Source organism: Capsicum annuum, chromosome 7 (assembly GCF_002878395.1).
Source record: "Capsicum annuum cultivar UCD-10X-F1 chromosome 7, UCD10Xv1.1, whole genome shotgun sequence".
Lineage (NCBI taxonomy): Eukaryota > Viridiplantae > Streptophyta > Magnoliopsida > Solanales > Solanaceae > Capsicum > Capsicum annuum.
Genome location: NC_061117.1, coordinates 202412436 through 202430897, shown reverse-complemented (window position 1 = coordinate 202430897; position 18462 = coordinate 202412436). Strand labels below are relative to the sequence as shown.

The 18462-nt window shown below is 33.2% G+C and overlaps 1 protein-coding gene across 18 annotated transcripts; it reads right to left on the bottom strand.

Annotated features, from left to right (window-relative positions):
* Positions 1 to 13023: 13023 nt before the first annotated feature.
* On the bottom strand, positions 13024 to 18189 carry LOC107878321. Of its 18 annotated transcripts, none has more exons than XR_007057741.1 (8): positions 17866 to 18008; positions 17718 to 17778; positions 15247 to 17653; positions 15079 to 15111; positions 14950 to 14972; positions 14711 to 14773; positions 14354 to 14440; positions 13272 to 13334 (listed from the first exon to the last, which is right to left on the bottom strand). XR_007057741.1 is itself a non-coding variant. In XM_016725254.2 (7 exons), exons 1-7 carry the CDS (start codon positions 17966 to 17968, stop codon positions 13131 to 13133), a joined length of 945 nt encoding a protein of 314 aa, XP_016580740.1. In that variant the 5' UTR covers positions 17969 to 18128; the 3' UTR covers positions 13024 to 13130. The 18 variants fall into 18 exon arrangements, 3 of the variants coding, with proteins under 3 accessions (XP_016580740.1, XP_016580742.1, XP_016580741.1); XR_007057744.1 differs by having other exon boundaries at positions 14711 to 14770; XR_007057750.1 differs by lacking the exon at positions 14950 to 14972 and having other exon boundaries at positions 15247 to 15322; positions 17549 to 17653.
* Between the last annotated feature and the right edge of the window lie 273 nt (positions 18190 to 18462).

Sequence of the window (18462 nt, the reverse complement as noted above, 5' to 3'; positions counted from 1 at the left end):
GAAAAATGAAGTGGTGTTTGAAATTTGAACACAAATAATAATGGGAATCATTTGTAAATTTTTATGTGTAGATTGAAAATTATACAAATAACTTTTGAATTTCGAAAAATTATAATGATTTTATGTCTTATTCCGAGGAAAAAACAATATCAAGCAAGTTGAAATGCAGACCCTTAGTATATTCTAAACTAGGATGTAATACTTTACCCTTACTTTTCCCTGGAATAAGACAATAAAATCATTATGATTTTTCGGGGAAAATTATTATCTGGTGATTTGGTGGATCTCATTGCCGGCTGCCCTGGAATTGAACAGTTAAGCATTGTAGTTTCAAATCCTAACCAGAAATTTTTTAGAGTTCACGTTCCTGGTTTTGCTAATGAAGAACAAATACAGTCAACGAATCTTGAATCTCTTGAATGAATTCAGTACAACATGTTTGGATCTGTGTGAAATAGAGATTGCTTGCACTGCAACTGACAGTCAGGAACTTGACATTGCAAAATGTTCATTATGACCGAGAAAGGACATATGTGATGATCTTCCTTTATTGCACGCCACCTCCTGCTATGTTGCTCGCACTCGTCAAAAATATTGTCTCACCCTTGTTGAACACTCCAAAAATGCACTACTTTTGGAGTATTCGACATGCACCGGTCAATATTTGAAAGAGTCCGAGCAACATATAACTCCCAAACCCTAAGAAAGTGCTTCTGAATTTATTTTTGGTAACACATTAAGAATGATAGGTCAATTGGAGAAAAGATGATGACACCTTCGATTCTTGTAGTGTAATATAGGAAGAAAGGGTTGCATATTAGCGTAATTTTCCTTTTACTTATACGTTAGATATAGGAGACCTAAGGGTATGACCTAGTAACAGGGGCGGATGTAGAGTATTACGTGTGGGTTCCCGAACCCAGTAACTTTCGTACGGTTCTTGAATTTATATTGAAAAAACTAGTAAATATATAAGAATTATAAGTTGGGAACCCACAAACAAAGTGTGTTATTGGTCTAGTGGTAAAGAATTATAAGTTGGGAACCCACAACCTTTAAATTCTAGATCCGCCTCTGCCTAATAATCAATAAATTAATGGGTCAAGAATCATGAGGTCGCAAGTTCAAATCTAAGCGGAGACAAAAAAAAACACTAGATGATTTTTTCTCATTTGTCGTGGGCTCCTAGCCTAGGTGGATAGAGTTACCAGGTAACCAATCACTAATGCTGCTGGTGGGAGATGACAAGTAACCAGGGGAATTAGTCGAGGTGTGCGAAAGCTAGCCTAAGAAGTTACATTTTGGATTTTTGGTGCTTGTTCTTTCTGTTGCTACATATAACTAGGTTTCTCAAACTTTTTGAGTTGTTTTCAAGTTAGGGGTGTCAAGTGGGCCGGGCTGATCCAGCCCGATCAGGCCCTAGTACCTAACCCGGCCTGGTTTGACCCAGCCCGATTATTTTGTTAAAATGGGCCCGGATTATTTTGTTAAAATAGGCCTGGCTAACCCGGCCCGGACCAAGCCCGGTCCAGGCCCGCCGGTTAATCGGCCCGGCCCAAAAAATTAAAAAAAAAAAGAAATTTTGGATTTTGGGCCAAACTAGCCGTTGGCCCAACGGCTATATAGCCGTTTTTGGGTCCAAACTGCTAGTTTGAGCCCATTTATTAAAAAAAAAAAAAACTTTAAAAAATATTTTTTAATCCTAAAAAAAAATCTATAAATACTCTACAACTTCAAATCATTTTTCACACAATTTTTCACTCTCTCAAATCTCAAATCTCAAATCTCAATTCTCAATTCTCAAATATTCAATATATTTAATTTCTTAAAGTGTTCACTTTAGTTTTTTAATTTTTCGTTTACAAAGTACGAGCGGAAGTTTCTAAAGTCGCAATCTTCGGATACTTCCAAAATTTGGTATTGTCGTTCCATCTCTTACGTTTAATTTTTATTTATTGTATTAATTGTTTAATATTTAATTTTATTATATTTGTGTATTTTGAATATTTTTAGTTTAATTTAATTTATATTATGGATAAATTAAGAAACCTCGCTACTAAAGGTGTTAAAAATTTTTGTCCCGAAAGCGGTAGTGGTAGTAAAAAGCGTATTACTAGCGGTAGAGGTAGTTCAATTAGTAGATATACCCGTGTGCCTTCGCCTCCGGTACCGCTTGATACACCTTTTGAGGAAGAAATAGGTGTAGGTGCTCACGATATGAATTATGTAGAAGCTCAGAAAAATTACGGTATAGAAGAAGAAAATGAAGTAGATGCGGTTAATTTAGATGAAGATAATGAAAATATTGCTGAAACACTCGTAGTAGGAGATGTTAACGTTAGATCTGAATCAGTTAATCTCCCTTCCCGTCCTCCCAGTGCCCCAAAACCTCGTAAAAGAACTAGTATTGTATGTCAATTTTTTAAACGTATATCAGATATTGAGGTACAATGCAATATTTATCAACAAATATATAAGCATAGAAGTGGAGGCAAGCAAGGGGGTACGGGTACGTTAACGAGACATGTAGCTGAAGATCACAAAAGAGAGTTAAATATTGCAAAAGGTGGTGGGGATGTTGGTGGGTCAACGCAAACTAGAATGGACCCAGCAACCGGTCACGTAGCGAAGAAGTATAATAAATTGAGGGATAGGGAAGAAATAGCTAAAATGATAGCTGTGGGTTGTTTGCCTTTTAGTTTTCCTTCTTCTGATGCCTTTATTCGTTATATATAAGCAATTTATAATCCTATGTTTAATGGTATTCCTAGAACTACTTGTCGGTCTGATATTTTTAGACTCCATTCACAATATTGTTTTTATTTATCAACATTGTTAAAAAATATTCAATGTAGATTGTCCCTAACTTCTGATCTTAGTCGTGCTGTAAATAAAAATGATTATTTAACCGTTACTTGTCATTGGATGGATAGTAATTTCGTGATGCAAAAACGTATTCTTGCTTTTTTATATGATGAAGATTGTAAACATACTGGACAATTTATTGCTGATTCTATTGTTAAAATTGCCGGATATTATGGTATCGAAAATAAAATTTTATGTATTGCTTTTGATAATGCTTCTAACAACAAGACTGCTATAACAAAAATAAAATCTACGCTATCTCCGCCTTTGCCTGAAATTTTTCATATTAAGTGTGCATGTCATGTATATAATTTAATTGTAAAGGATGGTCTTGACTTTTTTGAGCTTTATATTGAAAAAATTCGTCTTGCCGTTGGTTTTATTCAAGGAAATAATCGTAGATCGAGAATTAGAGAATTTAAAGTTAAATGTCAAGAAAATGGATTTACACCGATTTTGACGCCTGAGGAAATTGATACTAGATGAAATTCTACGTATGAATTTTTAAAAACTTGTTATAAATATAGAATTCCTATTACACTAGCTTTTAACCAACATTGTGGTTCATTTGCTGATTCTGCTGATTGCATGCTACATAATTCTGATTGGGTTGTAATTAATGATCTTGTTAAGTTTTTAGAAAAAATTTATGTAGCTACGGTTGAATTTTTCGATGCTTATTATCCCACTGTTAGTAATATTTTGACATATATAGCCGATATTTCTGGTTTACTCAAAGAATATAAAAATAAAGAAGGTTATAAAGAAGCTGTTGGCGCCATGTTTACGAAATTTAAAAAATATTTTTTCCGGATTCCCCCTATTTACTTGGTTGGTGTTATGCTAAATCCGTGCATGAAATATAATAATATGTGTCACTTTAGTACTCTTATTTATACTAACTTAGAAATAAATACTAACCATGATTCTGAACAAGTACAACCTGATTTGTGGACGGCTACGGCTGATGCAAAGGATTACATAGAAAAATTATATAATCACTATGCTGATTTATTTGATTTAGCCGTACCTACAAATATCACTCCAACTGTCGCTCCTCATCCTCCCGAGGAGCCATCATCTTCTAAAAGGCCGGCACATAGTGGTTTTTCTGATTCGTTTTATGATTTAAGTTGTTGGAACAGTGTTGATGAGAGAACTTACACATCAACTTATCGGGAAGAGCTAAAATATTATCTTTGGACGGCACCAGAGGATCGCAGACGACGGATCAACACGTTGGATTGGTGGAGGAGTAATGAAACACAATATCATGTGCTTTCAAGATTAGCTAGAGATATCTTGAATGTTCAATTGTCAACCGTTGCATCAGAGAGCGCCTTTAGTCAGGGACGACAACAGCTTGGAGACAACCGACACTTATTGGGAAGCAATGCAATGAATGTTCTAGTTTGCCTCAGAGATTGGATTAGAGAGGAAAGAAGAAACCAAGGAATGGAACCGGAGCCGAGCGACGAGCTGAAACTTGAAGAAATTATGACTTCACGGGAGAACTCAGCAGAATCAAGTCCAATGCATGGTTTTGCCCCCGTTGACTTCAACTATCCTATGCAAGTTCCCATTAATATTAACATGAATGAGTTGGAAAAAATGATGCATAATTTATAGATTTTTCATTCATGTAAATTATAAATTTTGGATCATTTTGTAATCAATAAAATTCCCCAAATTCATTCACTCCTCAGTCCTTGTTTTTTATTTTTTTTCATTTAACGATTTAAAATTTTAAATTGAATTTCTAGTTTTCTACTTTAAATTAAAAACTTACTTCTAATATATTATTAATTTACTACCAAATATTATTAATTTATTATATTAAGTAGCATATGTTTTGTATATTTGTGCATATATCTTCTATAGAAGTGTATATTTAACGTATACATGTGTATATATTTTATAAATTAGTATATATGTATATCTATATATATTGTAATGTATATATAATGTAGTATATTTTATAAGTAGTAGTATGTATACATTGAATGGTGTGTATACACGTGTATATATCTTCTATAGAAGTGTATATTTAACGTATACATGTGTATATGTTTTATAAATTAGTATATAAGTATATCTATATATATTGTAATGTATATATAATGTAGTATATTTTATAAGTAGTAGTATATATACATTGAATGATGCGTATACACGTGTATACATCTTCTATAGATGTGTATATTTAACGTATACATGTGTATATGTTTTATAAATTAGTATATAAGTATATCTATATATATTGTAATGTATATATAATGTAGTATATTTTATAAGTAGTAGTATATATACATTGAGTGGTGCGTATACATAGAATAGAGTGTATATATGTGAATAGATCTTCTATAGACGTGTATATTTAATGTATACATGTATATATGTTTTATAAATTAGTATATAACTATACAAATATATATTGTAATGTATATATATTGTAGTATATCTCATTTAAAGTATTACATATACATAGAATAGAGTGTATATATGTGAATGGATCTTCTATAGATGTGTATATTTAACGTATACATGAGTATATATTTTAAAAATTAGTATATAACTATACAAATATATATTGTAGTATATCTCATTTAAAGTATTACATATACATAGAATAGAGTGTATATATGTGAATAGATCTTCTATAGACGTGTATATTTAACGTATAAATGTGTATATGTTTCATAAATTAGTATATAACTATACAAATATATATTGTAATGTATATATATTATAGTATATTTGATTTAAAGTATTACATATACATATAATAGAGTGTATATATGTGAATAGATCTCTATAGACGTGTATATTTAACGTATACATTACTTTATGTTTTATAAATTAGTATGTAACTATATATATATATACATATTGTTGTATATATATATATATGTATATTGTAGTATATATTTTATTTAAAGTAATACATATATATTGAATGGTGCATATATATGTGTATATATCTTCTAAAGTAGTATATATTTAACGTATACATGTGTATATGTTTTATAAATTAATATATATATATATATATATTGTAGTGTATATATATTTATTATACTATTATAGCATATGTTTTATTTAAAGTAGTACGTATAGTCATATATAATTATATATTGAATGCTACGTATATATGTGTAATTGTTTATATATTTTTTTAAAAATATATATTGTATATTGGAGTGTATATAGTGTATATTGGATTTTTTATTTATTTTTTAAATGGGTTTGACCGGTTTTTAACCGGGTTTGACCGGATTTTGGTGGGTTTGACCGGGTTGGGTTAAGTGGGCCGGGTTAGGGTGGGTTTTAATTTTTTTACTGTTTGGCCCGACCCGATTAACGTCAAAACCGGCCCTTAACCGGCCCTCAACCCGGTTAAAATGGAAGGGCCGGTTTCGGGTTGGCCCGGCCCGACCTGGCCCGTTTGACACCTTTATTTCAAGTATACAATTGTTTGGTTGTAAATGAAACTGAGCTACTTTTTGATGGTTGTCAGGCTATCATTTTTCCCGATAAGCTGATTGAGAGCTTACGTCCAACGATCAATGATCTGAGGAATCTGGAATTGCCAGTTAATTCATCCACTGCCACTTCGCAACAAATTTTATACCTTTAGTTAAATTCTTTGAGGTTTGAAGACTCTATCCTTGACTTTGGGCTCCATCTCAAAACTCATCGAGGTACTCAAAAATTCATCAGTATCTAGTTCCTATTTTTTTGAATAATTATAATTTAATCCATCGTCACAATAAGCTGTGCTGGTGATGTCGCTGATTGATGAGTATGATGGACTGGGTTAGAGTTTCAGGATATGTGAGAATTCATGGATCTGAAAGTAACCTTGAAATTAAACATGTTAATACTAACTTCTAACATACATTTTTGTCTTCTATTATTATTTCTCAGTCTATGAAATTATGCTTGACAAACCTCATGTTTTACTAGGAATAAAGAGTTCCGCCACTTCGGTTGAAGTGGCCATCAATAAGAAAAATTGGATTTTTATCACCAAGTCTTAAAGTACTTGACTTTATACGCTCTAAGAAAATATTAATTAGAGGTGTATTTTATTAAATTAACCTTATTAATGATGAAAAATGAAGTTTCATCAAAATGACAAAATTACAAATCGTCCACAAACCCTAGACCCTAACTCTGCCGGCGATTATGATGGCTTCTACCGCCGGTGGGATTCCAGCCCTTCCAACCCAACTATCCCCAAATAACCCAACCAAGACACAGACTGCGACGGAAACTCAAAATCAATATGCTTCTATGCTTAAACCAAAAGATCAAACATTGTTAATACCAAAAGTTCCACCAAAGGCAGTAGTTATGCTGCATAGAGATCCAAACCTTACGTGGAAATCATCAGAGGTGAAATCACTCATAATTCAGGAAAACTTGCAATATACCATTGTAGGAAAATTTTCATACGGTAAACCGAATATTAATACATTACAAAAAAGCATTACTAGCCAGTGTAGAATCAAGCAAGAATATATGATAGGAGTATTGGGTACAAGACATTCTAAGCAGGTTGACAAGTTTGGAGGAATATGTACAGATGTTGTTAACTGCAACATTTTATATCAAGTCCATGGAGAGGTATCGCCATATGAGAACTTTTAAATGGGATCCATGGTTTGAATCAGATGTTGAAACGACGATAGGAGTTGCTTGAATTTCGTTACCAGATCTACCTTCTAATTTCTTTGCAAAAGAGGCAATTTTCTCTATAACATCTACCTTCTAGATCTAGTTGTGCAAAAGTAAAAATGGAGGTTGATTTGGTGGCAAAGTTACCTTAAAGACTCAGAATAAATGAGGAAGATGATGAAACAGGAGAGACTAAATCAAAGTGGATCCATATACAATATGACTATATGTCAAAGTATTGTAAAGAATATTGTTTACAAGAACATGATGAGGATAACTGTTGGACTGTTCATCCAGAATTATATGACTCTAAACAAGAAGAGGATTTAGATGATAAAAGAAACTGATAAGGAGGAATTAAAAAGATTAATAGAGGAACTTTGAATAATTAGTGGAATAATGGAATGATCAGGCGAAATCAATACAAACAGGAATGGATGACCAGAGGAAACAAGAATAGGAAGGACAAATATAGCCATATTAAAGGGAAAATTGATTATAAGGATGAAAATCCTTTTAAGACATTGCAGGAAGAGAAGAATGCAGAAATAGAGAAGAATAGGATAGCAACTCCTAAGCAGCAAACCAAAGATTGGGTCAGTTAAGTCTTTGGAAAACAAAATGAGAAGATAGGAAGTGTCAATGTTAACACAAGCAAAGGGAAAAAGGATGGAACAAAGGAAAGGAAGACATAGCTAATCAAGGATAAAGGAGACATAAATCTAGATTGTAATGAGGGAATGGAACATTCAAAGAAACAACTAGTTGAGAGTGATCATGCAAATTAGTCCACTATATTAACAACTGAAGAGGCTGCAGGAGTTATAGTTTCTGTTGTATTGGATGAGGTATTGCCACTGGCTATTATAGCAGATGATAAGATGGATCAAGTGAACCTAAAGAATAATATTAAGAACATTGAAAAAGAGACTTCTCCCTGAAACATGTATAAAAAATAAAGGAACAACATAGGAAACAGAAGAGGAAAAGTGTAGGGGATTTAACTGCAGCTTAAGTAAATTCAAGGCAATTAAAGAGGGCCATTACAAAACCAATTAGGTATCAACGAAGAATCTTATTTGGAACATCAAATCATCAAACACTCAAAAGACATTCATTAGATTAGTAAACATACACAAAAGGAATCATTTTTATTTCATTGGTTTAATGGAACCGTTTTAATACAAAAAAATAAAAGGTTATAAGAGGAAGCTAGGAATGGAGCATGTAGTAGTCAATGAAAATGGTAAAATTTGGGCATTTATAGATGAAATACTGGAGGTAATAGTTGTGAGAGATGATGATCAATAACTTATTCTAAAGCTGCACAATCAACATTAAGGACTGGAAATTTTAATTTCCCTTGTATATGCTAAATACATACAGGGGAAAAGATTACAGTTATGGGAAATATTGTATAACATATCTCAAGATTTTCAATTACCATGGAGATCTGGAGGATATTTCAATGTCATTACTAGTGAGAAGAAAAATTGGGGGACTGCCACTTACAGAAGCAGAGGTTAGGGATTTCAATCGTTGTATTAATATGTGTGGCCTTGAAGATAAAGACATTACTAGAAGTAAATGTACTTGGTGGAACGGCAGAACAAATGAAGATTGCATTTTCAAAAGACTAGATAGAGTGCTATTTAATGACAGGATTCAGAGTATTTTTTCTTTAATAAAAGTAGAGCACTAGATTAGAAGTGGACCAGATCATGCTCCGTTGCAGGTTTCTTTTAGCACTTCTAACGAAAATGTAACTAAAAGTTTTAAATTTTTGAATTTTTGATTAAAAGAGAATTCATTTATGGAGGTGGTCGGGCAACAATGGCAGAAGATTCTGAAGGTAACCCATTTGCAATCTTTCATCACAAAATGAAATGATTAAAAAGTGCCCTAGCTCAGTGGAGCAGAGAAACATTCGATAATATTTTTCAAGAAATAACCACTCTGGAGGAAGTAATAAAAGTGTTGGAGATTCAATTTGAAGCAGATCATTATTAGGGGATTAGGGAGAAGCTTCATGAAGCTCAAGCTAATCTATATAGGTATCTCAATAGAGAAGAGGATTTCTGGAGACAAAAAGCAGGATTAGACTGGCTTAGAGATGGGGAAAGAAACACAAAATTCTTTCATACCATTGTTATTGGAAGAAGGAAAAGGCTAAGGGTGAACAAAATTCAAAATGATGAAGGTGAGTGAATGGAGAAACATGAATATATTGCTGATGTTGCAGTGCTATTGTATCAAAAACAATTTAAGAACCAGGGGAGTGACTGGGATTTGAACATCTTGGAAGAGTTACCCACTATTATTAGTGAAGAAGAAAGAGATTTGATTCATGAAATTCCAAGCAAGGAGGAGGTGTATCAAGCTGTAACGGGGCTAAATAAAAATAAAATAGATGGACCTGATGGGATGACTGGAGCATTTTATCAAGATTTATGGAGCATTATAGGGGATGATGTGTATAATATGGTAAAAGCCTTTTTTTGTGGTGTTGAACTTTGTAGGTATATTACTCATACTAACCTAGTGCTTATTCCAAAGAAGGTGAACGTTACTAATTTCTCAGATCTAAGGCCAATATCCTTGAGTAATTTTGTTAATAAAATCTTCTCAAGAATTGTGTATGAAAGAATAAAGGCAGTTCTACCAAAGCTAATCTCTAAAGAACAGGCTGATTTTATTCAAGAAATAAGTATAGCAAAAAATATTTTGTTGGTGCAAGAAATTATTACTGAATTCAAGAAAAGAGGTAAATCAGCCAACCTTGTGATTAAGTTGGATATGATGAAGGCATATGATAGAGTGGAGTAGGTATTCTTAATGAAAGTTTTGAAAAAGCTGGAATTTAGTGAAAATTTAATTGACATGATCTTTAGATTGGTTGAAAATAATGGTATTCAATTGTTTTGAATCGATAACCTAAATGTTTTTTCAGATCTTCAAGGAGTCTTAAGCAAGGGGATCCTTTATCTCCTACTCTTTTCATTATTGTAGTAGAAGTATTGTCAAGAGCGTTGAACTCTTTGATGTGAAAGAGTTCAAAAGGTTTGGAATACCAAGAGAGAGTCCACAGATTAATCATTTGCCTTTTGCAGATGATATGACAATTCTATGTAAGGTAGACATGAGAACAATGAAGTTGATTTTTGAAACTTTAGAGAACTATGAGAAAGCTTCTGAACAAAGGGCAAACAAGGAAAAAGGAAAATTTATTTGCAGCATAATGTATCAGGAGGAAATGTGGTAACTGCCGAAGTGACAACAGAGATATTGAGAAAGAATTTTCCGTTTACGTACTTGCGGTGCCCTATTTTCTATAGGAGAAAGCAAAAGAAGTACTGCCAATAACTTATTCAGAAAGTTAGTTCTAAAATTCAATCATGGAAAGAAAAAATGTTATTATATGGAGGAAGAGCAGTTCTGATCAAACATATATTACAGAGTATCTCTATTCATTATCTGTCATTAATGAATCCACCATTGAATGTTTTAAATTAAGTTCAGAGATTAATGGCTCAATTCTTTTGGAACAGTTGTATAGGAGATAGAGGTAGACACTAAACTAGTTGGAGAAATTTATGTCTGCCAAAAAACATGAAGGTGGATTAGGATTCAGACTGATGCAAGATGTTTCAACAACATTATTCTATAAATTGTGGTGAAACTTTAGGACAAAGAAGCCAATTTGGAGTCAGTATATGCAAAACAAGTATTGTAAGAAAGAATCACTATAAAAAACATGTTAAATTACGGGGGTTAATTTTACGGTTTGCGGGGGTTTAAAATCCCCGCAAAATATACTTCCGACGGTTTTCAAAACCCCCAGAATACGAGCCGTCACAAATAATTTATGGCAATTTTTTTCCAACCCCCATAATTAATTTGTGGCGGTTATTTTGCGGCGGTTACGAGCCCCGTAATTAATTTGCGGCGGTTATTGACCCCCGTTATTCTAAATTTATTTTTTTATAATAAATTTTTATTTAAAACTTGCGGGGGTTAAAACCTCCGCAATTTGTTTTTTAAATTTTAGTAGGGCCCATCAATTTTCTATAACTAATTATAGATTCTAATTTTAGCTCAAATTTAATTATTCCTTTAGGCATAACCTACAATCCAATATTTGTTCAATTCATATATCATTAATACAACAGAATAATTAAACATTGTAATTGACAAACATATCAAAAATACATTGAACATTAAACTTCAAAATTAAATTTTCAACATTAACATCTTCAAACTTCAAATTTTCAACATTAACTAGTATCTTCAAACTACAAAATCAAATTTAAACACAAAACCTTCAATATTCTAAGATTCACTCCAACCACACAATTACGTCATCATAATTGAATATCTAAAACAAATACAACGAAATCAAAGAATGTCATTAGGATCATTATCATCACGTGATCTTCTTGCATCCTTGGGCGAAACGGGTTCACTAGCCGCATCACTTGGCTACATAAAAATGCAAAGTATAAGAACCAATCGATAAACTTTCAGTCCTTATTATAAACAATAAGTTATATGAACACCATCTTCGTAGTGAACCTGATATACTAAACTTAGAAAATAAAGTACTCCCCCCATTTTAATTTGTTAATCTTACTTTTCTTTTTAGTTTGTTTCAAGAAGAACGTCTATTTCCTTTTCTAGCTACTCTTTAATTTCAGTTTTCCACTAGATATTTACATGTTAAAAAGCTTTACATGTTAAACAACAACTGTTTAAAAGGTTACTCCTTTTTTGCTCTAATATGAAATTAAACAAAAGAGCAAGAAACCTTAATCACAGTAAAAAAGATTAGTTGTAACTTTTTAAAAGGTAAGTCTTTTCTACTCTAATGAACAATGAACATTAAACAAAACAGCAAGAACCCCATCACAGTAAACATAACTAACTCTAACTGTTTAAAAAGTAGAACCTTTTTGCTCTATTATGAACATCAAATACATTGTAAGAACCCCATCATATAAACAAAACTGATTCAAGCGTTTAAAAGCTAAATCTTTTCTGCTCTTATCGAACATTAAACAAAACAGCAAGAACCCCAACAAATAAACAAAACTAGTTCTAACTTCTAAGTGTTGAAGTGGTGGAGTAAATCTTTTTTTGCTTTACTATGAATAATAAACTAGACAGCAAGAACTTCATCACAGTAAACAAAAACTAGTGTTAAGTGTTTTAAGAGATGGAGTGAATCTTTTTATGCTTTACTATGAATATTAAACAAAACAACAAGGACCTCATCACAGTAAAACAACAACAACAACAACAACAACAAAAACAATATACCCAGTGTACCCCCATAAAGTGGGGTCTAGAGGGGGGAGGGTGTTAAAGTGTACACAGTCCATACCACTACCTCAGATGAAGTAGAGAGGTTGTTTTCGATAGACCACCGGCTCGATAGATAATAGTATAACAAACAAAAAATATAAAAGCAAATCACAAACATCACAGTAAAACAAATCTCTTTAAATGTTTAGAAGAAAAGTTCTTTAGCTCTATGATGAGCAAACAGAAAGAACCCCATCACAGTAAAAAAAACTGATTCTAAGTGCTTAAAAGCTATATCTTATTAGCTCTATTAAATACAACATAGCAAGAACCCCAGTAATAACATAGAAAATGAAAATTTGAAAGGAAAAGAAATGTTCAATTATCATAACAATCCTGTTTTCTTCATGGGAAGTTTCTTCTTCTTGAATCATAAGGTGACACCATTGTCTCATTTCTCTCACTCCATCCTTCATTCTTTTCAACCTCTACATGTTACAACAAACATATTGTAAGATTTCCATTCCCTTAAACATACACACACATAATACACACACATACACACAAAATCAAAATTTTGATCAAATCACACGCACAGACAGACAGACAGGAGAGTTTGTAAAATCAAAATTTCGATCAAATCACACACGCACACAGAGAGACAAATTGAAAGAAATATAGACCAAAAAATAACCAACACATGTACAAGGAGTACTTCCACGATCATTAGGAGGACGACAGATCTACCTTAGTTTACTACTAACTACTTCCATTTATTATGGTAAGTTACTTCTCGTTCTCTTTTAGATGACTAGAATTCTTTCTCTATATCAATTTAGTTCAGAGAGGGGAAAAAAAGAAGACATTATGTACTGTTCCACACGTTTGTATTTGCAACAATTCATCATATCCACTGATATTGGATAAAATGGATTTCAAGGTCCTTTGCCAACTTCGGTATAAGATATCCAGGTATGATGTTACAGATCTTTAATACTTGAACGTATATCGAGTTCTACTGCAGAATATCTATGTCCAAAATTAATTTTAGTTGGTTGACGTAGTACACCTCCAACAGTGCAGAAGATTTCCCGTCTTTGTTGCTGAACTTGCTGTTCTTTTCTGACTTACGCCAACCACTTGAAAGCTTCACCAAAAAGGAAATCACTTCTTTACTTATCTTAGCATCCTTAATTCTCGCAATAGATTTTGCAAAATCCTCACTAAATATGACCTGTTAGTTTGTAAGAGCAAAACCAGTTACATCTCCATTTGCACAAAAATATAAGACAACATAACCACTAACGAAATTTTGGCTAAACTTAACAAGCAAATTCCAAACTCAACAGATCAAAAAGCTACTTGTTGAACATGAAATGCATAGCAATTATTTGTATGGGAAATGGCGTTAATTTAAGGCCTTCAAATAGTCTAAACTATGAAACTGACTTGAAGAAAGAGTGAATGAGAAGTTATAAATTCATCATAGGCAAATGAAGCAGCATACCTTCCACTGGGCTGATTCGAATATAGGAGAGTCTGTTCTAAGTAATGTTTCGAGCTTGTCAAGTTCAATGGTTGCATTCAAAATTGCCTGATTCAATCTGTAGTTGTCAGTAACATCAAAGTAACAACCACGCGCCTTAGCATCAACGACTAGATTCTTCCATATGGAACCACTGTTAACCAACGTTGAGCTATTTCCTAATATCCAAAGACAGTATTTGCACAAGAAGCTAACAAAACAATTAAGAACGCGTTCATAAATTATCTTCTAGTATGAATAAAAAGAACAGGCAAATCCAAACCATCCTTTATGTCCAAAAATTTTGAAATGTGGTAACGTTGTCGAGCAAATTAGTACCTTGCTCGCGTCAATGCAACATTTGCTCTCTGAAGATTCGACAGAAAACCAACTGATCCGCTGCTGTTACAACAAAAAGTAGAGATAATTATCACATCCCCTTCACCGCCTTGAAAACCATCAATAGATCGTACATTCACAGAGAAGTCACTCTTGACGTCAGTGCTATATTTCTTGCCAAGAATTTGTTGAATAGCAAAAACTTGAGCCTTGTAAGGAGATATACAACCAACACAGACCTTTTGTTTTGAAGAAACATATTCTGTAGGTAAGATAATATTATTAGATCTGTCAACACACTCGACATTATAACACTAGAAAAATTCATCTTACGGACAAATTAAATCGCTAAAAGATAAACGCATTACCTTTATGAAGATTAGCCACTATAACATAAGTATCTGAGACATACACATAGGTAAGATAAATGAATTATAACCTCAAAAACATGATACCAAGTCTTATTTTGGTAACAAAAAAATCATGTCCTATATTTTGAATAAGAATATCAGCATGGGAGCTAGTGGGCGATTTACCGTATGTAGTTTGCAACAGTTCCAACTCTCAACTGGTAGCCTGGAAGCAAAATCTTCAATCTTCTCAAACTCCTACCTACATGATAAACAAATGTAAATACGTATCTCGGAGTACCTTTACACGCATTAGCTTCTCAAAGAACAGCTTCATAGACTAAGAACACAAGAAGATCTTCAAAGCAAAATGTGAAAACTGTAGCATATATTTTACAAATCAGAGTTAGAAGGAGGAGGTATTGCCGATATAAACTAAAAATCCACCAATTACTCTAACCCAATTCAATCTCGGAGTTCAGCTCAATTGCAATGGACGGCCGAAGTAGCAAAGGCCGACCGACGGAGTCAATTTGGAGAAAATAGAGTCAAATTGGGGAAGGACGGGGGTGGGAAGCGAGAGAAAAACTGATTTGGGGGAAATGAGAGAGAGAGGGATATTTGGAGGAATTAAAAAATAAGGGAAAATTTTGGCTAATTGAAAAAAAAAGAGGGAGATCTTTTTTACAAGTTTTAATGGTATAATGGTATAAAGCTCTATTTGTTTTTATTGATAGCGGGGGTTTAAAATCCCCATAATTTATAGTAGGAGTTTAAACCCCCGCAATTTTATAAATAATAACGGCAGATTTTTAACCTCCGCATTTCATATAATTTTACAGAGGTTAAAATAACCCCCGAAAATAAACTCCCGCTATTTTACACGTTTTTTTTTAGTGAATATTGAAATTTTATAATGTGGAAGGTAGGTGGAGGATCAAAGGTGTGGAAAAAGATGCTACAAGCTAGGGATTTAGTAGAACATCAGATTGGATAGAATACTAAATTGGGGGATGTGTCATTCTGGCATGATAATTGGACAGGTATAGGAAATCTATAAACTATCACAGAGGAGAATGTAGAATGGGATCATTATTATAATAAAGTCAGTGAGTTGATTAAGAATGATGAATGGGACAGAGAAAGACTGCAGCAGATTATTCCTTAAGAGATGTCTGGCTACATTATTCAGAATATCTAGCCACCAAGGAGTGGAGGGACTAATAATATTCCTGTCTGGATGTTGGATACCAAAGGAATATTTACAGTTAAAACAACTTGGCAGTACATTAGACACAAGGAAAAGGAAAACAAAATTTATAAGTGTATATGAGTTAAGGGATTGCTATTCAAAGTGGCATTTCTTATGAGGAGACTTTGGAAATTAAAAATCCCTATGGATGACAGATTCAAAAGATGGGGGATGGAAGGACTATCTAAATGTTGGTGTTGAGAGAATCCATCTCAGGAGACTATGAATCATGTTTTCTTGAGATCCAATATAGCTAATAGGATATGGTCCTATTTTTCTTCTTTTGCAGGTTTGAATTCAGAAGGCCTTTCTCTTAGAGAGGTAATAATGCTATGGTGGGAAGCAGAGGTGAAAAATAGTCTTCAGCCATATTACAGGGTTCTACCAAACTTGATAGTGTGGGAGCTATGGAGAAGAAGAAATAACAACAAACATTAAGGAAAGAGAATGACTAGTCAAAGAATTATTCATAATGTACTGAATTTCATGCATTAGTTGATTAAAGTATGACAACCTAAAAGAACCTTTTCATGGGAGTGACCAAGATTGTTAAAAGAACAGCAAGAATACAAAACGAGGCTGAAAATTACTAAGATTATATGGGATTTTCCACCAGCAGGTTGGATCAAATATAACAAAGATGGGCCATCAAGAGAAATCCAAGATCAAGTTCATATGCTTATTATTAGAGAAATGAAGAAGGGGATCAAATTTATGCAGAGGCTAATATAATGAAAAACACTACAAATACATTAGCAGAAGCAATGGCTTTGCTAAAAGCTAGGGTACACTGTAAACAAGCAAATTATGACTAGGTAGTTTTTCAAACAGATTCTTTGTTAATGAAGGTTCTAATAGATGAATGAGAATGTCCATGGACCATATCAGAACTACTAGCAAATATCAAAGCCAACATACAAGGCAGGAATTTTTTAATACAACACGCATTCAGAGAAGGGAACAAATTGGCAGACTATCTGGCTGATCAGGCAATTAACAATGGACAATGCAAATATAAACATTTTAAAAGCTTAGAACTAGCAAGAAGAAATATAATCAATAGTGATAAACTTCAGAGCCCATATCTACGAGCATCTCCATTAAAGGGATAAATGGGCAAAGGAGGCTAAACCATATAGTGTATCACTTGACATATATTTACAAAAGTCACCGGGCTACAAAAACTGAAATTTTAGCTAGCCTAGGCTACTTCAGCCTTCAAAAAGGACTAGGTACTCTGGGAGGAGCTAGGGTCGATTTGGAAAAGATAAAACTGGAGATGAATCCCATCACTATGAGGCAACAATGTGAAGCATCCCTTGCACTTCACCACGGATCCACCTGCACAAATCCCAAGGTCAAAGGAGAGGAGTATAAGAGCAAAGGTGGTACAAAGAAGAGTTACCTAGTCATGAGATTCATCATTCACGACGTGCACCCTCAGCAAACAAAGGATCTACAACCGTCTACCATAGAACACAGTTGGGAAACTCACAAATATAAGAATCAGAAGCAGTCAAGGAAGAATCGAGTAAAGTTAAGAGAGAGCTTACTCTTGAAAGTTGATGATAGGAAGCATAAAATGATTTCAGGCACAACACTGATGATCCAGAGAGCAAGAGTGAGAAAGTGGCAATTGAAATATGGAGGCAACATAGCTCAGATGTTGAAGGGTCTGTAAAGGAAAGGTCTGAGGATGAATTTGAAAATCCTACTTTATTTTACATGTAATAAGGGGATGGGCCGAGGCAGATTTGGACTGATATTTAGGAGCTTTTTTTTCTCTTCTTTCTGTTTTGTTATTTTATTTAGGCTACTTGGCCTTGTGATGTAATTTTATTTTATAAATTCATAAAATCCCAAAATTTAATTAAAAAATTTATTAATGATGCTTTAAAACTCTAAATTAAATTATTACTACTTTGTGTAATTATTTAATACTAGGGGTAGTATGGAATAAAAGTAACAAGACTCTTAATTTTCAAAAATAAACAAGTAAATTAAAGTATCTATGTTTGACAAAAAGACAAATATACCCCTCAACTTTGCGATTTAGGTACAAACATACCCTCCGTTAAAAGTGCTGGAATATACTCCTGCATTCTGTGGAATCTGCTTATTTTTATTTGACTGACCTAAAACAATATGTT

Excerpts from the sequence above, each read along its gene's own strand:
- LOC107878321 (XM_016725254.2), bottom strand. The coding sequence starts at position 17,968 with ATGTTGCCTCCATATTTCAATTGCCACTTTCTCACTCTTGCTCTCTGG. Across the intron at positions 14,774-15,246 it reads ACTGTTGCAAACTACATACG|CAGCGGATCAGTTGGTTTTC; the intron begins GTAAATCGCCCA and ends TTGTTGTAACAG. Across the intron at positions 13,335-13,915 it reads AATCTTCTGCACTGTTGGAG|AGGTTGAAAAGAATGAAGGA; the intron begins GTGTACTACGTC and ends TGTAACATGTAG.